The sequence below is a fragment of the Silurus meridionalis genome, chromosome 7 (genome assembly GCF_014805685.1).
Source record: "Silurus meridionalis isolate SWU-2019-XX chromosome 7, ASM1480568v1, whole genome shotgun sequence".
In the NCBI taxonomy this organism is placed as follows: Eukaryota; Metazoa; Chordata; class Actinopteri; order Siluriformes; family Siluridae; genus Silurus; species Silurus meridionalis.
Window position 1 is genome coordinate 24496743 of NC_060890.1, and position 24693 is coordinate 24521435.

Genomic DNA, 24693 nt, shown 5'->3' on the forward strand with positions numbered 1-24693 from the left:
GCAAGACAGACGAGCAGACAGACAGACAGGCAGACAAACAGACAGGAAAATAGACAATGCACTCAGTCAGAGTAAAATGAGTATTTGTTGTTTTATCACTGATGTATCTGAGTGCAACAAATATTGTATGTGGAAAAAAAAGGAGAGAACCAAAAATCTAAATAGAGGGAGGCACAGACAGACAGAGAGACAGACGGGGCACAGACTTGTCAGTTAGAATGACAACGAACAATGTACATGAGAAAGACAGAGTGAGAGGAAACACAGATCAGGCAGTCAGTGTGATGTGAAGACAGTTGTTATACTACTGAGTGCAGTATGGATATGAGAAAGAGTGCGAGTGAGAGAGCAAATGAAAGATAAAGAGAAGAAGGGAGAGATAGAGAGAGAGAGAGAGAGAGAGAGAGAGAGAGAGAATGGAGAGAACAGAACGATAGAGAGAAAACACAGATTAGTCAGATGTTAAGAGGTGAACACTCATTTGGATTGAAAACATGGCTCTCTCTCTTGCTTTTTCTCTCGTTTTTCACCACTTGAAGTGCTCATGTCGAGTTTGGAAAGCCTCAGCAGGTGTCAGAGTGTGTGTGTGTGTGTGTGTGTGTGTGTGTGTGTGTGTGTGTGTGTGTGTGTGTGTGTGTGAGGATGAACAGCAGGGTGGCCGCATTACAGCCCATGTGAATGGGAACTCAAACTACTGATATCACAGCGTCTCATTTAACTCCCGGAGACCCGTTCTTTCTTTTCAGGTCGCCTGAAAGCGGGATTACGCTTTTCTGTTTTTCTCTCTGCACATCTGTCGTTCAGCCTGACTTTTATTCACCGCCTCGTCAGAGACTCAGAGTGAGGTGCAAAATGGAGGCCTGATTTGGTCTGGGTCAGCAAAAGTCATGCGAAAGTGGAGCAGAGTGGCATAATGAGTATTCACACACTCACACACACACACACACACACACACACACACACACACACACACACACACTGACAGGAATAATGATATATAATCTAATTATAAACAGAACCAACATAATGTAAAATACACTATTTATGCAAAAAGTTTGTGGACATCGAACCTTATGATTGGTAGGTGATTTATGAACATTCTATTCCACAATGAGTCCCCATTTGCTGTAATGATAGTTTCCACTCTTTTGGGAAGATGTTCTACAACATTTTGTGGAGATTTATGCTCATTCCAAGTAAAATCAGGTATTGAAGTAGATGAGGTGAGGAGGCCTTGGGGTGTTCAACAGGGTTCTACTGTATCTCAAAACTCTATAGAAGGAGATCTTCCACATTCCAAACCACGTGAAGCATATCTTCATGGAGCTGGCTTTGTGCACTGGGGCACTGTCATGACTGTAAGAGGTTTTGGGAATTCTAAAGACATACCAAACAATTTTATTCCTCCAAATTTTGAGGAAGGACCACATATGGCTGGAAAAATCGGGTGTCCAAATACTTCCGGTCATACTGTGTATCGTTTATATATTGTTCTTTATTTTTTATTATTTATCTAACCCCCGAACTTCTGGTCATGAAGTCTACTCACTGGGTTTGGGTCGGTTTTGAGGCCATGTCCACGCCAATACGTTTTTTTTCTCCATTTTGGTTTTCCGTCTACGCTGTGACGTTTTGGTCAGTGAAAGCGCACATGTTTAAAAAGAGTACGAATACAAACAGCAGGCAGAAATGATGCGGGTCAAAGCGCAAAGCGGTACGTGAGACTTTCCGGACGTTTCGGTGTGGAGACTTTTGACAAAAACGCCGTTTTCAAGATGATCTAGATTAATGAGACGCAGCCTAAGTCTACACCCTGACTGAGGAGCGTCTGCTTACCAGGAACTTGCGTTTCTGTTTCCAGTGTGAGCCCTGGGCGTTGGTGTGGCGATGAGCCTCTGTCACAAGGCGGATCAGCTCCCACTCTGTCCCCGTGGGCTCGGGCCTGTTCTGCAGGGTCTTCACCATCTCCTCCTTCTTCCTCTTCTCCCGGTTCTCCTCGATGAGACGCCGCTTGGCCACTCGCTTCGCCTCGTCAAGAACCACTGCACACACAGAGAGAGAGAGAGCGGACGAGCGTCAACGCGTGATTTTGAATTAAAAGTAAACATTAAGAGTATCAGGGACTTTACATGCAACTCAAAGAGACGTTGTTACATGATGCTGTACTGCTGTGGAAAAGCTGCAGTTCATCTGAAAAGTGATAATGAGGATGGATTTGGACTGTGACTCCAGAAAGTGATAAAAAAAAAAAAATGTGGACTAAATGTTTAAGGACATCTGGTCATGAAATTGGACACGCCCTTCAAAATGTAGTCTCCATTCGCTCTTATAAAAAGCTCCACTCTTCTGGGGAGATGTTCCACCAGATTTTATGGAGATTTGTGGAGATTCATGAGGTGAGGAGGCGTCCAGCGTTTACATTCGGCACAATAAAAGGTGGAGGGTTGAGGGTCAGAGGATCTACAGCAGGTTTTTGAACCAGCAAAAAAAAAAAAACACCAAAGATCGCTCGAAATTGTTTTTATTTAGTGTTTAATCCGGTAAGAAAAATGTATTTTCCGGCATTTTTCAGTAGAACATTTTTTTTTTTTTATCATATGACATAATTGTGAAGTGGGTGGAGCTTTTAAATAATATACGACAATCACATGGTGGTTATGATACTAAAATCATGAAATAAATATTTTTTTCTGCTCAAAGATAACATTATTTCTAGAACACATTTCTAAGATGAGGAACAGTTCCTCAGACAGTTCCTACAAAGCTGAAGGCACACAATTGGAAAGGTAAACATTTCTCTTTACTTGAACAACGAGACCCAAACCTGTTCCAGCATGACAATACCCCTTTTTTCCACGTGGGTTGGAAGATATGGAAGATCTCCTGCTATAGACCTCCAACCCTAGTGAACATTTTTGGGATGAATGTGAATGCTGACTGCACCCCAGGCCTCCTCACCTCCTCACCCTACATCAGTACTTGGGTCGAAATGAGCACAAATCTCCACAAAACCAAGTAGAACATCTTCCCAAAGAAGTTGAGGTTCTTATAACAGCAAATGGAGACTAAATGTGGAATGGGATGTTCAAAAAAGAAGCAAATCTTATGTTCAGGTGTCCACAAATATTTGAGCTGATGTAAATGAATCTATATTTGAAAACTCTTCCAGTGCTCGTACTGCCTGTCTATCCTTGTAGCCGCATTTGCACCCCAGATATAACTTTCCAGAGGTGTTAAATAACACTCGGCGTCAAAAACGCCAGAAATATCGAGCAGGAGCAGGAAGAGCAGGAAAATGTGCTTCCAATAATAATATCCGAGCAGCATTTTATACATTACTGGATAAAAAAACCCCAAAAAACAACGTATAATATAACTATTATGACTAGAAAAATAAAGGCTTGGGAAAGAGAAGACGAGCTCCCGCGTGCTGTAGACGCGACCGAACAGATCCAGCTGTAAACTCGAGCTCTAAAGACAAGAATCTGGCAGACGCTCAGAGATCCAGAGCAGATCTGGATCCTGACGGAGAACAGAGGCAGTGACTACAGAGAGACAAACGCCAGCAGAAATGACTCGTTCTGAGGTTTCTTTCGAGAGCGGAAAGAGTCCCGGAAAAAGGAACGACTTCCTTCATAAATCTTCAGGACGTCGTTGTACAGTTCCTTCAGCTGCCCGAGGATGAAAAGTGCTGAGTTCTCTTTGGCAAGATGAAACACGGCATCTGGAGACGTACAACCCGGTTACATTACGTAAAACAGCCTGAGGAGCTGGGGGTCTCGGTGCTTTATGGATTTGTAGGTGAATATGAAGAGATTGTGGAGGGACGATGATGAAATTCAGACTATTATATTTAGCATTTTCCATATGCAACTTTTTATTTTTAAAAATCAGTCAAAGGGAACTTGAAAGGAATTTTAAAGTGGAATTTTCTATATTTCTCACTAATGATGGTCTTATATTTTCACCGATAACCTTTCAAGATAGTTTTTCCGGGCAACACCTCTTTCTCGGAGGTCCTCAGAAACCTCCTTTGTTCGTTCCATGATGCGCTTCCACAAGCATGTGATGTCAACATCAAACCCAGATCCTCGTTCTCTCAATACAACAGGACTCTCGCTGACACCTGATCGTCATCACACTGATTGAAATCAGATAAACTCTGATTTGACCTTCAGATTAACTGCTAATAGAAGTTCACATACTTTTGCTTCTCACAGATAACGTCAGAATGGATCATGTTTTTTTTTCTCAATAAATAAATGATCAGGTAGAATATTTTTGACTCATTTGTAAGCAGTTATTCTACTTTTAGAACTTTTAAAAAGCGGATGATGTTTTGGGTCTTATTTATGCAGAAATACAGATACACCTAAAGGGTTCACAAAGTTTCAAGCACCACTGTATGTAAATGTACATGTAAATAATAATAATAAGATAAAAATGATAAGATGAAGAAGAGGACAAGGAAGAAAAAGAAGAAGAAAATCTAAATAAATAAATAACTGTTCTACACCTAATTTTTTCTTATTTAATTCTTATTTACTTATTTAATTTATTAATTTCATTATTTATATTTTTTCTTCTCCCTCTTCTTTCTTTATTTCTTTTTTTAATTATCTATTTTATTCATACAGTGGTGCTTAAATGTTTGTAAAACCTTCAGATGATATTGTATTACTACATAGATAGATAGATAGATAGATAGATAGATAGATAGATAGATAGATAGATAGATAGATAGATAGATAGATAGTGTACAGCAAATGTTCACATTTATTTATTCATCTTTTTTATTTTTCTATTTGTTATTATTATTATTATTATTATTATTATTATTATTATTATTATTATTATTAATAATAATTTAATTACTTTTATTTAGAGCTATAGCTTCATACAGTGGTGCTTGAAAGTTTGTAAATGCTTTAGATTTTATTGTATTTCTGCATAAATAAATAATTTAAAAAATGTATGAATCGATTTTTTTTTTCATTTATTTGTCTTTTTTATTTTTGTATTTCTATTATTATTATTATTATTATTATTATTATTATTATTAATAATATTACTATTATTATCATCATTATTATTATTATTATTATTATTATTATTATTATTATTATTATTATTAGCTAAAGCTTCATACAGTGGTGCTTGGAAGTTTGTGAACCCTTTAGATTTTTATTGTATTTATGCATAAATAATTTAAAAGTGATCTACACCAAATTTTCACTTTCTTTTATTTATGTTTTCTTTTATTATTATTATCATTATTATTATTAATTACTTTTTTTATGAGCTATAGCTTCATACAGTGGTGCTTAAACGTTCGTGAACCCTTTAGATTTTATTGTATTTCTGCATAAATAAATAATAAAAAAAAATTATAAAAAGATTTTTCTTTCATTTATTTGTCTTTTTTATTTGTTATTATTATTATTATTATTATTATTATTATTATTATTATTAGCTAAGGCTTCATACAGTGGTGCTTGAAAGTTTGTGAGATTTTTATTGTATTTATGCATACATAATTTAAATGTGATCTACACCAAATTTTCACTTTCTTTCTTTTATTTATATTTTCTTTTATAATAATAATAATAATAATAATAATAATAATGATGATGATGATGATGATGATGATGATTTCTGAACTCCACCCCGACATGCCTGATTGTTTGTTTCCTGATTGTGTTCACCTGTACCGTGTCTCAAGTGTTTGCATTCCTACTGTGCGTTTGTTTCATTACATCCAGGTCTGATTTCTGTTTCTCTAATTTAACTGCTTGCCTGTTGTCCTTGTTTCCTGCTTCTCCCCACATGTGGAAATGTAATCCACCACATCTGTTTTTTTCACGTGTGATAAACCCCAGCTGAGATCAATCTCCGTGTCTGACTGCTTTATCTAGCGAGCGAGCTGCACTCCAGCTCTGCTGCATGTAATACACAGTTCTGTGCAGTTATAAAGCACTTTTTTTTAAACAATGCCGATTATTAAAAGTAACTATGATATTAATATAAAAGAAAAGAAAATATTTTTAAAAGTAATCCCATTAACATATGCTTTCGATGGGTTGGAGTGGAGGATCTCCTGCTATAGAGAACATTGCACACTTTGGGATAAATTGGGCGTTTTTTTACCAACATGCCCCAGCGATGTTAAAAAAAGGTGGGGTCAGAGCCATGGTCCCTGGAGCACAGAGGGTTAGGGGCCTTGCTCAAGGGCCCCAAGATTGGCAGCTTTCAGTTATTTCCTATTTCCATATAAATGTGAACACTGACTGCACCCCAGGTTTCCTCGCCTCACCTCCATCAACCCTTAGTAGCTCAACACTTTGTGGCTGAACGAGTATAAATCTTCACAAAATCAAGTGGAACATCTACCCAGAAGAGTGATAGATGTTAGAACAGCAAATGGAGACTGAATTTGGAATGTGATGTTCAAAAAAACACAAAGCAATCTCATGATCCATATAGTGTGTGTGTGTGTGTGTGTGTGTGTTCTGACTCACGGTCCATGGCCATGCCCACGGCAATGCACTTCTTGAAGCGGCACAGCTGGCACTGGTTGCGGGTGATCTTGTCGATGATGCAGCAGCCATCGTACTTGCAGGAATACGCCGGGTGGAGGTTCTTCTGGATGGTGCGCCGGAAGAAACCCTAAACAAGGAAGAGAGGGAGAGGCAGAGAAAGAGAGAATAAAGAGTTTGTCATCTGCCATTTATTTCCGTCTTCTATCTGAAAATCTGTTGTCACGACGATGCCATTTACCCTGAGACACTGATGCTCTTCCTTAAACCCCCTCACATGAAAACACACGGAGATTAAAATCAAGTCATGTCACAGCAAGAAGTGTGTGTGTGTGTGTGTGTCTGTGTATTGACGTGTGTGTGTGTGTGTCTATATGTGTATGTATCCTTCTCTTTCTCTCTTTCTCTTCCTTTCTTTCTTTCTCTCTCTCTCTCTCTCTCTCTCTCTTTAGCTCTCCTCTCTCTCTCTCTCTCTCTGTTGGTAATTGGTGTGTGTGTATGTGTGTGTCTGTGAATGGGCGTGTGTGTATGTGTGTTTGTGTATTGACATGAGTGTGTGTGTGTGTGTGTGTGTGTGTGTGTGTGTGTGTATGTGTATGGGCGTCTGTGTGTGTATTGTGTGTGTGTTTAAATATATATATATATATATATGTGTGTGTGTGTGTGTGTGTGTGTGTGTGTGTGTGTGTGTGTGTGTGTGTGTGTAGGGGTGTGTGTGTAGGTGTTAAATATAGGCCAAATCTCAGCAGACAGAGTGGGTCTGACAGCAGGGTGTGTCAGAGAAGTATTGAGTTATACTGAGAACTTTTTCAGATTATTTGCAAACCACATCAATCCTCTGCCCCATTAAATCTGCAGCACATACAATATACCTAATACTCATCAAGAAAGGAAGAAAGAAAGAAAGAAAGAAAGAAAGCAAGAAAGCAAGAAAGAAAGAAAGAAAGAAAGAAAGAAAGAAAGAAAGAAAGAAAGAATGTTCTCCTGTAAGCTGGAACTCAGGAGAAAGATCAGAGTTGGCTTTGCTTCCAGAGTGGGAGGAGCAAACAGGTTTTCTGTCAATCCGAGTCATGATGACCATATATGGGCGTCAGTGAGCTCATGTATGCAGAAGAGGGCAGTCAGTGTTCTCCTCTGAGACGGTGCATGAACAGGGAACACAATACCCTGATGAAGCCACTACACACTTACAGGTACCACACTGACACACGGCCTCGCTGTAAACCTGCAGGTAAACATCTCAGGATCACAGGTTTATCTTTAGGTAAACACAGAGCTGAAACTTATTTCTGCATAGTGCGACACGTCCGAGCGAACGACACGTCCGAGTGAACGACACGCGAGCCCAATGTGCTGCTTAATGACTAATTTATAACGCGTGTGAGCGCCATGCGTTTCTCCTCACCCTCATCACTGACAGCTCTTTTATTTTCATCTGGGAATGTAGTGGAACCCTCAGGGCTGCCGTGACTACACTTACTGCAGCCCAGAAACACCTACCAGCACTGAGACTCACAGAATGAGCAGCACACCACAGAGGAGACTTATTTTCTATATGAAAGAAAAGAAAAGAAAAGAAAAGAAAAGAAAAGAAAAGAAAAGAAAAGAAAAGAAAAGAAAAAAAATAGAAGGCAGTGTGAGCTCAGCAGGGTAAAAGACCCACACTTTTTTTCTTATGGTGTCCATGCTGCCTGCTCAGGGAGAGAAACAGAGTCACATGACTATCTTGGTGTATGGACTCGAGGCCTCTGGGAAATGTAGGAACGGTTGGTTTAACTATATAAAATAAGGAAGAAGGTGCAGAAATGGTACACGCCCCCAGACGAGCAGCTCAGAGTAAAACCAGGACAAAAAGACACACGTCTTTTACACAGTTCATTCCTCTCTCTCTCTCTCTCTCTCTCTCTCTCTCTCTCTCTCTCTCTCTCTCTCTCGCTCTCTCTCTCTCTCTCTTCCTCTCTCTCTCTCCCTCCCTCTCTCTCTCTCTCCCTCTCTCTCCTTCTCTCGCTCTCTTTCTCTCCCTTTCTTTCTTACTCTCTCTCTTTCTCTCTCTCTCTCTCTCTCTCCCTCTCTTTCTCTCTTTCTCTCCTCTCTTTCTCTCTCTCTCTCTCTCTCTCTCTCTCTCTCTCTCTCTCTCTCTCTCTCTCTCTCTCTCTCTCTCTCTCTCCTCTCTCTCTCTCTCTCTCTCCTTCTCTCTCTCTCTCTCTCTCTCTGTTGGTGTTCTGTTCTCTGTTGTGTGTAAGTAGTTTTCGATCCGATGCCCTTGGCCCAGTCCAGGGCTGTAAAATACAGCAGTCAACAGCTTTATCTCTCACTGACAGCTACAAGGCGACTGTTCAATCTCACTACTGTTACACACTGCCCTCTGTAAGATTCATTCACCGGTCACTTTATTAGGAACGCCTGAGCATTCACAGTTATCTAATCAGCCAATCACGTGTCAGAAGTGCACTGCATAAAACATGAACTCATGCAGATACACATCATCTAAATAATGAACATCTCAGTGATCACCAGATGGAGTTTGAGTAAAATATATGTGCACACACACACACACACACACACACACACACACACACACACACACAGTATGGCCAAAAGTATTGGAACACCTGACTTTACTAGTCATATGTGGTTCTTCCCCCAAACTTTTACCACAAACTTTTCTTTTACCACAAAAAGAAGGAAAAAAGAAAGAAAGAAAGAAAGAAAGAAAGAAAGGCGGAAAAGAAAGAAAGAAAGAAAGAAAGAAAGAAAGAAAGAAAGAAAGAAAGAAAGAAAGAAAGAAAAGAAATGCGAAAAAATGAAAGGCGGAAAAGAAAGAAAGAAAAGAAAGAAAGAAAGAAAGAAAGAAAGAAAGAAAGAAAGAAAGAAAGAAAGAAAGAAAGAAAGAAAGAAAGAAAGAAAGAATGTTCTCCTGTAAGCTGGAACTCAGGAGAAAGATCAGAGTTGGCTTTGCTTCCAGAGTGGGAGGAGCAAACAGGTTTTCTGTCAATCAGAGTCATGATGACCATATATGGGCGTCAGTGAGCTCATGTATGCAGAAGAGGGCAGTCAGTGTTCTCCTCTGAGACGGTGCATGAACAGGAACCTGAAAATGATGCAGTGGCTTCACGTGTTGTTGAGAAAAAACAGCCTTGTGATGCGAGTCCTTGTACAGAGAACATCATTAAAATCTCCACAGCGGAACATCTTCCCAGAAGAATGGAGGTTATTAGAAAAGGAAATGGGGACTAAAGGATATAAATGTTGTGTTTGTGTAGTCACACACCTTGCAGCCCTCGCAGGTTATGCAGCGGTAGTGGTAGCCAGTGGCTTTGTCTCCACACACCACACACGGCTCATCCTTCTCTAGATAACTCGGGATGTACCCTGAAACCACAGAAAACAGGGCGGAGTTAACACACGTGCACACACACACACACGTGCACACACACACACAATGCTGAATTCTAGTTTTTGTAAACACAAACTGCTTCCAATAACTGAAGCCTGAGACACTGAATATCTCGGGCAGGGTCGTGGGTAAAAACGTAAACATTTCGCTTCGTAGAAAACGTTTCAGGCGTTGAAGTAAAACAATGATGTCATAAATGTCTGTAACGTTTACGCCACATGGGCACCGTGTTTAGGTGAAAAGCCCGAGCTTTCAGCGATATAACCAGTGAGTGAAGAGAGACGTCTGGCTGTCTAATGTGTACCGTGCAGTTACTGAAGGAAGTAAATCTAGAGAAAAGGAAAGAGGGAAGGATAGAAGGAAGGAAGGACAGCCTTTATTTGTCACATACATTACAGCACAGATCTACACAGATCCCAGCTTGTTTAAAAGGGTTAAGGGCTACTGAGGCTTAAGGGCCTTGCTCAAGGGCCCAAGAATGGCAGCTTGGCAATACTGAGGCTTGAACTCCCGAAATTCCGATCAGTAACCCAGCGCCTTCAAAAAAACAAGAGAAAAAGGTAGAAATCCAGAGACAAAGAGGAAAAGAAGAGAAAAGGAACCTCTTGAGGAACCCACCCTCATCCTCAACATCCGTTCATTAGAGCTTCATCACTGTAGAAGTTATTAACTGTTCAAAGATGGAGAGCAAAACTGTGGCAAATATCCAAACCCACTGAAGCAGAACTATTCACAATCCTTACAGTCCAAAACATCTTCATGGTTCCTGAGTTCCACAATAACCTCATACACATTGTATGAGCAAAAGTATTGGGACACCTGCTTTTTCCAGCCACATGCAGTTTCTTCCACAAACTTGGAGGAGCACAATTGTGTAGGACGTCTTTAGCTGCGGTGGCATGAAATGTACTCTTCACTTGAATTAGTAGACTCAAACCTGCTCACAGCATCACATTTATGCACAAAGCAAGCTCCATGAAGATATGCTTTCCATGGGTTGGAGTGAAAGATCTCCTGCTATAGAGCTCTTGAACACCCATTGGAAGGATTTTTCACACTGACTGCACCCCAGTCTTCTTCACTTCACCTACATCAGTAACTTTACATCAGTACCATTACTAAATAAATCGTCACAAATCTCCACAAAATGTAGTGGAACATCTTCCCAGAAGAGTGGAGGTTCTTCTAACAGGAAATAGAGACGGAATGTGGAATGGGACGTTCAGTCCTATGCTCAGGTGTCCACAAACGTTTGTAACAGTGATTGTAGGCTGTAACACGTCTCAGAGCTTTTTCAGTTCCGTTTCTCAGGTCTCCACCTTGTCTGTCTTCTTCTTCTTCTTCTTCTTCTTCCCCTCCGTCCGGAATGGACAGAACAAATTGTTCTTTCCCGTACTGCAGACGCAGGAAATGGCCTATCGACTGCTCCTAATGAAATATAACGCAGAGTACGCTCCAGCGGCGACGCACAAATCACTGGATGCTTGGAAACAATAATCAGGTGTGTATCTATGTGCACGCATACGTGTGTGTGTTTGTGAGAGAGAGAGAGAGAGAGAGAGAGTGTGTGTGTGTGTGTGTGTGTGTGTGTGTGTGTGTGTGTGTGTGTGTGTGTGTGTGTGTGTGCAAAAGCCCACACAAAAAAACATTAAAGACGCAACAACACGGAGAAGACGCTACATAGAGCTCGTATAAAAAAAATCATTTAAATAAAGACGAATAAATCAGGGGCTCAGTGAAGTTTTGAAGATGCCAGCTTGAAGCCAGCTTGAAGTGTCATACATGTATCAGGGTTTAGCTACAACATGTATACACACACACACACACACACACACACACACACACACACACACGCACACACACACGTGCGCGCACACGCACATACACAAATTCCATTGATGTGTATGAAATTGAGGCTGTCATTTTCAAATTCTTTTTTCTTTCTTCCCATTTGCCTCAGTTTTTTTCCTACTTTTTTCTTTCTTTTTTACTTTGCATTTTTCTCCATATCACTCCACTCCATCCATCCATCCATCCATCCATCCATCCATCCATCCATCCATTTATCCATCTATCCATCCATTAATTTTTTCTTTCTTTCTAACAAATTGTCTTTCTTTCTTTCTTTCTTTCTTTCTTTCTTTCTTTCTTTCTTTCTTTCTTTCTTTCTTTCTTTCTTTCTTTCTTTCCTTTTTATTTTGCATTGCTTGCTTTATTTTGTTCCCTCAGTTTCTTTCTTTCTTTCTTTCTTTCTTTCTTTCTTTCTTTCTTTCTTTCTTTCTTTCTTTCTTTCTTTCTTTCTTTCCTTTTTATTTTGCATTGCTTTAGTTTTTCCCCAGTTTCATTCTTTCTTTCTTTCTTTCTTTCTTTCTTTCTTTCTTTCTTTCTTTCTTTCTTTCTTTCTTTCTTTCTTTCTTTCTTTCCTTTTTATTTTGCATTGCTTTATTTTTGTCCCTCAGTTTCTTTGTTTGTTTGTTTGTTTCTTTCTTTGTTTACTTATTTATCACTTTCCTTCTTCCTTCCTTTCTTTCTTTCTTTCTTTCTTTCTTTCTTTCTTTCTTTCTTTCTTTCTTTCTTTCTTTCTTTACTTTTTTATTTTGCATTGCTTGCTTTATTTTTCCCTCAGTTTCTTTCTTTCTTTCTTTCTTTCTTTCTTTCTTTCTTTCTTTCTTTCTTTCTTTCTTTCTCTCTCTCTTTCTTTCTTTCTTTCTTTCTTTCTTTCTTGTGAGGTGTGACGCGAACATATGATGTTCCTACTGAAGCATGGCGTTTCTTACGTTTTTTTCCCCACACGTGTCGGGCCCCAGTGACACGTGTAAGAGGGTCAATTCACACAGTTCCGTGTACCTGCGCTCGGGGGTCTGTCATGTCACGGCGTGTCGTTTCATACTAGAAGTCTGAATTTTATTTCCAGTGTTAAGCTGTAATGTGTCTCAGTCTCAGAATTAAAAAATTAAGCCTTTTTCTCTATAGAGATTAATGTTTACCTTTAACAGCTATATAAAAAATAGAAAACTTTGGACAAAACATAATAAAAAAGGCAAAAATTAGAATATAATGTGAAATCATTAGTAAAAAAAAAATGTTAATTAGAAAAATTATATAATAAATCTTATAAATAGTAATATTACAGAAACAAACTAAAATGTATTAAATATTTGTTATATATTTTTAAAATAAAACATAATTAAATCTTTTTAATAATAAGGAAAAAATAAATAAAAAACTTGTAGGAAGTTTTATTTAAATAATAACAATTATTATTATTGTTTTGTTATTATTATATAGTTATTTATTATATATTGTATTATTATGTATAAATCAATACATTTGTGTATTTATTTTAAAAATATTTCTAGAGACTGTTGTGTTTTTCTCTCTCGCTACACTCGCCGAGTCGCCGAGCTGTTCATCTCTTTATCTGGACTACAGAAAAGCTCCCTCTGTGTGAGGAGAGATTCTTCTCCTCACCATTACATCAGCCATTAATTCAGTTCAATTTGATCAACTTTGGACATTGTCCATAAATAGACATAAATAGATTATAAGTTAAAATTTAAATCAGTTCTTATATGTTCATCACTAATGAGTTATCTCGTGATTAAGCGTATTAATATTTTAATCAACATGGACAAATAAGAATGATTTATTTAAATGTATGTTTATTATTAGTGAAACCAGACTCAACATTGAGCACGAAGACAAAATATTCTTGTAAATGTTTTAAAGTAATAGTGGTGTTTTAAATGAAGTAAATCATCAGGACACCGAACAGAACTTTAACTTTGTTTCCACACGGACGGCTTTAATTGCCGGATGTGCGCATCATGGCGGATTTCGGTGCTTGATTGAAGACTTGGCGCATCAGTAAAACAAATGTTTACTTGTTGAAAATTATTTTTCGATGGAGTTTATTTTATGGAGTAAAGTAAGGACGTCGTAAATAAATGTGTTGCGTTTAAGGTTTCAATTTTGCCTGTTTTATATTTAATTGTTTATATTTTTTATAAAAATGCTCCAACAGAATGCGCTGCATTAATCGCGCATTAATAAAATGAGTGCAGTTACAATACATTTGCGTTAACATGTTATTAACACTTTCATTTTGACATCCCTAGAAGTATGTATTAATATATGCAATAATATATGTACTCCACTTTATTTTATAGTAATATATCTTATGTAATGATATATGTAATAATATATGAAATAACATTAAATAATATATGTAATAATATATGTAATTAAATATGTACTCCACTATATTTTATAATAATATAATAATATATCTTATGTATCAGTACATATATGTAATGATATACAGTATGTACTATATGTTATTATATATGTAATAATATATGAAATAACATTAAATAATATATGTACATCACTATATTTTCTAATGATATATTTAATAATATATGTAATATGTACATCACTATATTTTATAATGATATATGTAATAATATATGTACTTCACTATATTTTTATTACCAATAAACGTCTTTACACCTCAGGTGAAACTAGACACAAAAGGGAACTTGTCCTCATCTGGGTGACACCAAATATCCATATATTACATGGTTCAGGTTCTCAACTGCTCCCTAATAGATGCTTGAGCTGTTCATGGTAATTGCAGCCTGAAGCCAACTGTTGAAGTTTGAAGCAAACTGTTGGTTGTTGCTCGATCTGTTCCGACTTGGTGAGTTTAATCTTTGCTCAGAGTGGGAAAAAAGTGGCCGTGTCGTTCTTACCTGACATGCTCTTCACCGAACACTGACTATTCTTCCTCTTCCTCTTCGGGCCATTGAGCCACCTGAGAACACGCAGAGAGAGAGACAGACTGTGAGACGTACTATAAGACAAGTGGAGCAACATGAAAGACGTGTGAACACCGAACTGCTCGTGCCTCAGCACTAACACGACAACGCTGCCACTACAAAAAAAAAGGAGGTTTACAGACTCAAAGTTGTTTCACTGCAATCTGAGGCTTTGAGATGAATTACATACACACACACACACACACACACACACACACACACACACACACACACATGGCCCTAATGACACAACCTACACACACAGAGCGATGCAGCTCCACTAAAGACGGTATGGCAGAAATGTTATATAAAGTAAATATGTGTTTTTTTTATTTAATTTGGATATTAAAATCAAATAAATACATGAAAAATATGTTCAATAAATAAATGAAATATATAAAATATATATTGGGCCCTTGAGCAGGGCCCTTCACCCTCTGTGCTCTGTGCTAGAAGCTCCTTTTCTACTTGATATTAATGATGAGATTAATAATGATATTTTGAGTGAACATTTAAAGATAAATCACTTTTATGACTATTTTTCAATGAGAAATAAAAAAATAAAAAAATAAATCAGCAAAGATCTGTGCTGAAATTGAACTTGTACATAAATTACAAGTTTACTGTCCTCTGACTGTTCCAAATCACTAAACGTGGAGACTCCTTACAAACGATGACTAATAGAATATCTCCTGTCATTTCGATAGTTACAGAAAACCTCACCATCTTAACAAATCCGCACGTTTTTCACTGTAATACACTCGCGTTTGCTATAGAAATAATAACATTAGAGTAATAGATTGGCAGCTGCTCATATACAAAACAAGTCTCAACAAGTTTGATTTTAGAAATGGCAATTATTTCCTTCAAAAATGCAGCCTGTCCCAAGCCCGGATAAATGGGGGGGTTGCGTTAGGAAGGGCATCCAGCGTAAAAACATGTGCCAAATCAAATATGTCGATTATGAAAGGCAAAGAAGCATGGAGATGTTTAGGAGAGATGCAGTGGAGTTTTTAACCAGGTTGTTCAACAAGATTCTGGAAGGTGAGATGATGCCTGAGGAATGGAGAAGGAGTGTGCTGGTACAGATCTTTAAGAACAAAGGAGATGTTGATCAGTCACACCATTAAGTTATGGAAAAGATTAGTGGAAGCCAGGCTGAGAGAAGAGGTGACCATCTGTGAGCATCAGTATGGTTTTATGCCAAGAATGTTGATAGAGAAGTATAGAGAAGGTCAAAAGGAGTTACATTGTGTGTTTGTGGATTTATAGAAAGTGTACGACAGCGTGGAGAGAGGAGTTGTGGTATTGTATGGGGAAGTCAGGTGTGTCAGAGAAGTATGTGAGGGTGGTGCAGGACATGTATGAGGACAGTGTGACAGCAGTGAAATGTGCAGTAGGAACAACAGACTGGACTAAGGTTGAGGTGGGACTGCATCAAAGATCGGCTCTGAGCCCTTTCCTGTTTGCAGTGGTGATGGACAGGTTGACGGACGAGGTCAGACAGTAGTCTCCATGGACTATGATGTTTGCGGATGATATTGTGATTTGTGGTGAGAGTAGGGAGCAGGTTGAGAAGAGCCTGAAGAGGTGGAGATATGCGCTGGAGAGAAGAGGAATGAAAGTCAGTAGGAGTAAGACAGAGTATGTGTGTGTGAATGAGAGGGAGGGCAGTGGAGTGATGCGGTTACAGGTAGAAGAGGTGGAGAAGGTGGAGGAGTTCAGGAACGTGGGGTCAACAGTGCAAAGTAATGGAGAGTGTGTTAGAGAAGTGAAGAAAAGAGTGCGGTTGGGTGGAGTGGGTGGAGAAGAGTGATAGCAGGAGTGATTTCTGATAGAAGAGTATCTGTGAAAGTGAAAGGGAAAGTTTATAGGACTGTGGTGAGACCTGAGATGTTGTATGGATTAGAGACAGTGGCATTGAGTAAAAGACAGGAGGTGGAGCTGGAGGTAGCAGAGCTGAAGATGTTGAGATGTTCATTAGGAGTGACGACGATGGACAGGATTAGAAATGAGTTTATTAGAGGGACAGCGCATGTAGGTTGTTTTGGAGACAAGGTGAGGGAGGCGAGATTGAGATGGTTTGGACAGAGGAGGAGACATGGAGTATATCAGTAGAAGAATGCTGAGGATGGAGCAACCAGGAAAGAAGAAGAATTATTTCCTTCATAAATATGAAACAAGAAACAAACAATCCACACAGGTTGCAATGTAAACGAATAATGGAGGAAGCAAGATTTTCTATTGAAAGCTTTGAGTGACCAAGAACTGCCACGGAGTCTGTTGTGAACTGATTTGTATTTTAGTAAGATGATGGATCATTATGTTAGAGTAAAACAACACAAGTTTGACCTTTGACTGTTACAGAGTGCTGACACTGGAGACTCCTTCCAAAAAGATGCAAAATGCACGTCTCGTTATAGAAAACCTTACCCTACCTACACACACACACACACACACACACACACACACACACACACACACACACACACACACACAAACAAATGCACAAACGCACAATCTTAAACGAATTAAACGAATCCTGACATCTTCATGGATCCTTTTCAGAAATGCCAATAATTTCCTTTAAATGAAATCAAGCTGAGGTCCGTCCCTCTCTCCATCTTTCTCCCTTTCCTTATTGAATCTTGTGTGAATCCGATACGATCTGTAACCTAGTTGCAGGCGCGATAAAAAAACGAGACGTTTACCGAAACACACGCGCTCACACTTTCTTACTTCTACTTCTACACAACGCAAAACGTTAGCTTTGTTCTCAGAAGCACGCCGTGTACCGACGCCACGGAAAAAATCCAATTACAGTCCATCACGAACACCTCACAGTGGCGCTAAGAACCTCTTTCAAATATCATTCAGTACCAATGAAAAGAGTTTTTTTTCAAGGTCAGAGGAAGAGTAAAGTCTGAAGGATTTCTGTTCTTCTCTGGAGCAAAAAAATGTATGAAATACTCACAAAATTTTCTTTCAAATCAATAGAAGTTGAATCTGATTGGCAAGGTTGTTGACTTTTTGTTAAAATGGCAATAATGCAGGATTCATTTGCATTTTCTTATTAAATATTTTATATTTTAATAATTTATTCATTACATGATGTAGAATGTATTAAATAACTATCAAGAACTATATAGTTCTTAAACTGGTTAAATAAATAACTTAATAATAAAAATAAAATAGAATCATATATATAAAAGTCTATATAAAAGTATTTTAGAATAAGAATCATAAAAAAGAAATAAAAAAAAATTCAAATAAAATTGCAATTGGACAAATTGAAATGAAATACAAATAGTTTAAAGAATGACATAAAACAAGAAAAAAAAAAAAAAAAAAAAAAAAAAAATATATATATATAAATAAGAATAAAAAAATTTTTTATAAAAACAAAGTAGCCACACTAGAATAAAAAAATATTAATAACTAGAACTAAATAACAAATAAAAATAAAATAAAAATTATAAAAAATTATAATTATTTAGTTCCTGTTTATTTATGGTCAATAAGGTTGAGAGCAGAGCTCTATAGCAGAAGACCTTCTATTTTCTATCTGATCTTTAAGGAGCCGGCTTTGGGCACAATTGTCCAGCTGGAACAAGTTTTAGGTCTCGTAGATAAAGTGAAAAGAAAAGAAAAGTTCACGCTCCAGTACAATTTTGTGGTAACAATTTGGCGAAAAAACGCATATGCCTGAAGAAATCGGGTGTCCCAATACTTTTGTTCATAAAGTGCATAGATATTATATAAAATATAGACTGTAAAAAATGAATAAGGTTATATAAGAGTGCGAGCATGTCTCCTGAGTCCTGCTGTCTGTGAAGCGACTCTCTGAGATATTTACTGTCACTTCTGGCTTGATTACAGTACCTGTCAATCATTTCTGACCTCACACAACCCGTCTCTCACACACACACACACACACACACACACACACACACACACACACACACACACACACACACAGTCTGACAGCCTGAAGCTGGATTTCACATTATAGAGGACAGAAACTGACTCAGGATGGAGCTTCATCTGTGACAGCATCACATGGAGCTTCAACATGTGGACAGCACATCTGAGGCATCCCAAAGAGCGAGAGAGCGTGAAGGAACAAGAGAGAGAACCTTGGAAAAGGAAAGAGAGACTTTTTCTCCAGAATACATCATCATTATTTCACATCTAAATGGACGAGATACACGACTTTGCCATTAGTGGGGAGACCCCATGTGGGCTAATGTCTCTCTCTCTCTCTCTCTCTCTCTCTCTCTCTCTCTCTCTCACACACACACACACACACGATATTACAAAAAAGAATACTTAATGCACAGTTAACAAGCAATAAATATTCGTGCGAACATCAAAGACCTCCTGTGTGTGTGTGTGTGTGTGTGTGTGTGTGTGTGTGTGTGTGTGACTGATGATTCTTACCTGATGACACTGTTGGAATGTAAAATGTACATGGCTGAAGCCTAGTGCTGGAGCTTGTGAACTGGGACTGAGCTGCTCAGTCTGACACGATGAGCTCACACACACACACACACACACACACACACAAGCACATACACACATATATACACACACACACTCGCTCTCTCTCTTGTTACGTAGGCTCTCTCTCGCTTGCCCTCCTTTCTATTTTCGGACACTTTTTGATCCACTGCACATTCTGCAATAATGATGCACCGGTTCTCTGATTTACTGCAGCATCAGGACACGATTTCATTATTGACGTCGTAATCGATTATGTCGTGATAACGTTCTCCGGAAGTCCCACATAGAGAATCTCGCTTCCCAAAGTTTGCATTTCTGCTGTAATCATAATGGTTCTGTGGTGAAACGGCCGTGGAACCGCTGAAGATGGAAGCCAGTCTGTTAGTTATGTTTCAGATCACAGCATTCGAACTCAACAGCAGAACAGCACAAGGAAAAACAAGACAGAAAACCACATGACAAGACAGAACAAGACGGGTGAAGGTTGTGAGGGACAGTGAGGGACTGTTAGGGACTGTGAGCTATTATGAGGTGTTGTTCGAGACTGTGAGGTCATGTGACATTTGGTCTTCAACTGTGAAGGACTGTTAGGGACTCTTAGGGACTGTAAGGTGATGTTAGGTGCCGTGAGGGACTTTGAGGAACTGTAGGGGACTGTGAGGAATGCTGAGGGACTGTTAGGGTATGTGAGGGTTTGTGAGGGACTGTTAGGAACTGTGAGGAACTGTGAGGGACTGTGAGAACTGATAGGGACTATGAGAGACTGTAAGGGACTGTGAGAAACTGTGAGGAACTGTGAGAACTGATAGGGACTATGAGAGACTGTGAGGGACTGTGAGCTATTATGAGGTGTTGTTAGAGACAGTGAAGTCTTTTGACATTCAGTTAGCAACTGTGAAGAACTATTAGGGGCACTTAGGGACTGTAAGCTAATGTTTGGTGCTATGAGGGACTGTGAGGTGCTTTTAGGGACTGTTTGGGAATGTGAGGTCTTTTGAGGTGCTGTTAGGGACTGTGAGGGACTGTAATGAACTGTGAGAACTGATAGGGACTGTGAGCTATTATGAGGTGTTTTTAGAGACAGTGAAGTCTTTTGACATTCAGTTAGCAACTGTGAAGAACTATTAGGGGCACTTAGTAAGGTGATGTTTGGTGCTGTAAAGGACTGTGAGAACTGATATGGACTATGAGAGACTGTGAGGGACTGTGAGGGACTGTTAGGAACTGTGAGGAACTGTGAGAACTGATAGGGACTATGAGAGACTGTGAGGGACTGTGAGAAACTGTGAGGAACTGTGAGAACTGATAGGGACTATGAGAGACTGTGAGGGACTGTGAGAAACTGTGAGGAACTGTAAGAACTGTTAGGGACTGTGAACTATTATGAGGTGTTGTTAGAGACAGAGAAGTCTTTTGACATTCAGTTAGCAACTGTGAAGAACTATTAGGGGCACTTAGGGACTGTAAGGTGATGTTTGGTGCTGTGAGGGACTGTGAGGTGCTTTTAGGGACTGTTTGGGACTGTGAGGGGCTGTAAGTAACAAAAAACATGCAAATATAGTGACTATAGCAGGGGTGGCCAACCCGCGGCTCGCGAGCCGCATGCGGCTCTTTGGCTGGTTTCATGCGGTTCTTACGTTCATATCGAAGTTTGTGTTTTTTTAATGTGCGTGTAAATTATTATATTTTTGTTTGTGGACTTGGTTAATCTAAGAGTTAGTGTGTGTGAGACAGTGTACACAATGTTCATTGTTGAAAATGACTGGCCTGTGGTCTTGTAGGAGTCAATTTCTGTCATTATGTTGGTGTGTGACATTTACAATAAATCTGGCTGAGCAGAGGTGTGTGTGTGTGTGTGTGTGTGTATGTGTGTGTGTGTGTGTGTGTGTGTGTGCGCGCATGTGTTAGAGGAAGGGATGGGTGAAGTTCATGTGTGCCTATGTGTATGATGTGGCTCTTTGCGGTAATACAGTAAAAAAATGTGGCTCTCGGTCTCTGACTGGTTGGCCACCCCTGGACTATAGTGATTAGAGTAAAACTGCAACACTAAACTTGCAACTGCAACACTAGAAGTTTGTGTGTGTGTGTGTGTGTGTGTGTGTGTGTGTGTGTGTGTGTGTGTGTGTTGGAGCAGTGATTGGGAGATTGAGATGGGATTAAGACGCATGCAGAGTACAGATCAACTCACAGCATACAAACAGTAAGAAAAAAATCTGAAGCTACCACATCTTTTACTGATCCCTCTCTTCACATCTGTCTTGCTCTCTCCTTCCATCTCTGTCCCATTCTCTCTCTCTCTCTCTCTCTCTCTCTCTCTCGCTCTTTTTCCATCTCTCTGTCTAATGATTGGTCCATATTCTCCTCCTTTTGTCTGGCTCTATGTCTCACTGAATTTCTTTCATTGTTTTTGTCTCTCTCTTTACCACATTTTTCAAGTCTTTCTTTCTCTCTCTCTTCTCTTTTATTTCTCTGTTCTATTTGTGCTATATTGCTCTCTTTATGTCTCTATTTTTATGTCATTGCTTCTTACTTTGTCTCTCCCTGTTTTGAAGTCCATCTCTCTCATTCCCTTTTATTCTCTCTCTCTCTCTCTCTCTCTCTCTCTCTCTCTCTCTCTCTCTCTCTCCCCATCCCCCCGCCCCCCGCTTTTATAAGCAGCTTATTTTAGCTCCAGTCTAAATGTGTGTTGGCGTACGCTGTTGTCCACGTGCTCCTCCTCTACAGAGAGTAGCAAACAGATGGAAAGAAATCATGTGTGTGTGTGTGTGTGTGTGTGTGTGTGTGTGTGTGTGTGTGTGTGCATGTGATGTTAGATAAGGCACTGCCACTCAAATCTCTACACATTCAATAATTTAGCTATAAACTCCATTCCTGTGACTTCTACATGTATCTATGCTTTAAGGTCATGAGAGGGGGTTAGAGGTTCTATGAGGAACTATGCTACAAATGACTATGAAATAATGTAAGGGATATGAGGTAATGTTAGGGACTGTGAGGTAATGTGAAGGACTGTGAGGTAATGTGAGGGACTGTTATGTAATGTGAGGGACTGTGAGGTAATGTGAGGGACTGTAAGGTAATGTGAGAGACTGTGAGGTAATGTGAAGGACTGTAAGGTAATGTATGGGACTGTGAGGTAATGTGAGGGACTGTGAGGTAATGTATGGGACTGTGAGATAATGTGAGGGACTGTGAGGTAATGTGAGGGACTGTAAGGTAATGTGAGAGACTGTGAGGTAATGTAAAGGACTGTAAGGTAATGTATGGGACTGTGAGGTAATGTGAGGGACTGTGAGGTAATGTGAAGGACTGTGAGGTAATGTGAGGACTGTGAGGTAATGTGAGGGACTGTGAGGTAATGTAAGGACTGTGAGGTAATGCATGGGACTGTGAGGTAATGTAAGGGACTGTGAGGTAATGTTTGGGACTGTGAGGTAATGTGAGGGACTGTGAGGTAATGTGAAGGACTGTGAGGTAATGTGAAGGACTGTGAGGTAATGTGAGGGACTGTGAGGTAATGTAAGGGACTGTGAGGTAATGCATGGGACTGTGAGGTAATGTAAGGGACTGTGAGGTAATGTTTGGGACTGTGAGGTAATATAAGGGACTGTAAGGTAATGTTTATGATGGTGAGGTAATGTTTGGGACTGTGAGATAATGAAAGGGAATGTAAGATAAAGTGAGGGACTGTAAAGTAAGGTAATAATGGACTGTCTTTTCTCTTCACTGAACCGAATGTTTTTTGTCATAATATGGATTTGTACAGTAGTTGTAGCAGCACTTATAGGGTTATTGAGTCTGTACTCATCCTTTTCTCTGCAAAAACAATTGACGTCTAAAGCACATTAAGAACGCAAGAAATGTCACAAATAAACTTTTGACAAGACACTGAACTCAAAACCATTCTAGGTGACTAACTCATGACTCTGGCGAGAGAATACCATGAGTGTGCCAAGGTGCCATTAAAGCTAATCTTTAAACCTTAAACAACCTAAAATACAATATATTCTGGGTAGTTTAACATATTTTTGTTTACTATATAATTCCATACGTGTTCTTTCATAGTTTCACAGTCTTTACTATTAATGTTCAATGTTGAAAATGATAAAAAAAATAAAGTCTCGGTTACAACTGTATAACTTTTGTGTATTTTTCTTGTGTAACATACAGTCATTGAGTTCTCTGACCCTTGATTCAATGCATTATCATGCAATATGATTTGTTTTCCTCTCGCTCTTAATGTTTATCTATCCGTCTCACATTAATGAACCAAACCTCAGTTCATGATCAAATGAACAGAATAAGGGTTGGAGATCAAATTAAGGGTGGAGTCAAAAATTAAAATATATTACATTATTAAGTGGTGAATGTAATCAGAGATGGCAAAAGTACACACATCCTTCACTCAAGTAGAAGTACAGATACTCATTAAGAAGAAAAAAATATTGATCTTGCCATCAAATAGATTGAAACTAATTCGTGTAAAAAATATAATGAGTGAAAATGAGAGCAAAATACACACAAAGAAGGTACAATGCTCTCTTTTTCTTTAGCCCACACTGATAATTTTCCAATAATGTTTTTTATTTATATATAATAATTTTGTATATAATGTTATACAGTGTACAATAATAATGTTATATTACAAAGATTTTATAATATTTTCTTTAACGCTTCAACATAAATATTGTATTAAATATTATTTAAAGCACTGCAAATATAAATATAATGAATAATAACAATGACAATATAAACAATAATAATAAAGAGGAGGAGGCAGAGTGTTGGGAAAAAGGAGAAGTACACATTGCTTTGATGAATAGATTCTAAATTAAAATAGGACTTAAAAACCGTCACATGCATTAAATAGTGTGCTTTATGGTTACAGTGGATTAAAGAGTGAATTACGCATTGACCGATGAGAGCCAGAGTCAATCAGAACCAATGAGAATCAATCAGAACCAACGAGTCAGTCAGATCCAATCAGATGCAGTCAGAGCCAAGGTGAGTCAATCAGGGTCAGTCATAGCCAATCAGAATCAGCCAGAGACAGTCAGAGCCAATCAGAACTGCACAAACTATCAGGAAGAGGAACCAGCAACTCACCGTTTCTCTTCTTTCTCTGATTGGTTAAGATCCTGCTCCTTGGGCATGTGTTCCATTCACCTTAATTCCATCCAGCAGCCAATCATGTGAGACTGAGGCGGGCCCCACCTGTGGACGAGTGCCTGTCATTCGCGTCGCTGAGTCAGGTGGACATCCCACAGCTCTGAGGAGCCACGTTCACCGACCAATCCCAGTGTTCGCTCCAACACAGATGGCCAATACCATTAGACACAACCTGGAACATAAAAAAGACACAAGGGTCAGAATGCTGAGGTGAGGAAAGTCTTACCATCACACAACTTCCTGTCATCGTACATCATCATCATCATCA

General features: G+C 38.9%; 1 protein-coding gene across 3 annotated transcripts in view; it reads right to left on the bottom strand.

Annotated features, from left to right (window-relative positions):
* Positions 1-24693, bottom strand: part of thrab (thyroid hormone receptor alpha b) — a 156278-nt gene that overhangs the window by 15305 nt on the left and 116280 nt on the right. For all 3 annotated transcript variants that reach the window (XM_046852970.1, XM_046852971.1, XM_046852972.1), the window contains 5 exons: positions 24363-24597; positions 14688-14749; positions 9808-9908; positions 6519-6666; positions 1837-2042 (listed from right to left, as the gene is read on the bottom strand). In XM_046852970.1, coding sequence (XP_046708926.1) covers positions 1837-2042; positions 6519-6666; positions 9808-9908; positions 14688-14749; positions 24363-24418 — 573 coding nt within the window. In that variant the 5' untranslated portion in view covers positions 24419-24597. The remainder of the gene's footprint in view (positions 1-1836; positions 2043-6518; positions 6667-9807; positions 9909-14687; positions 14750-24362; positions 24598-24693) is intronic.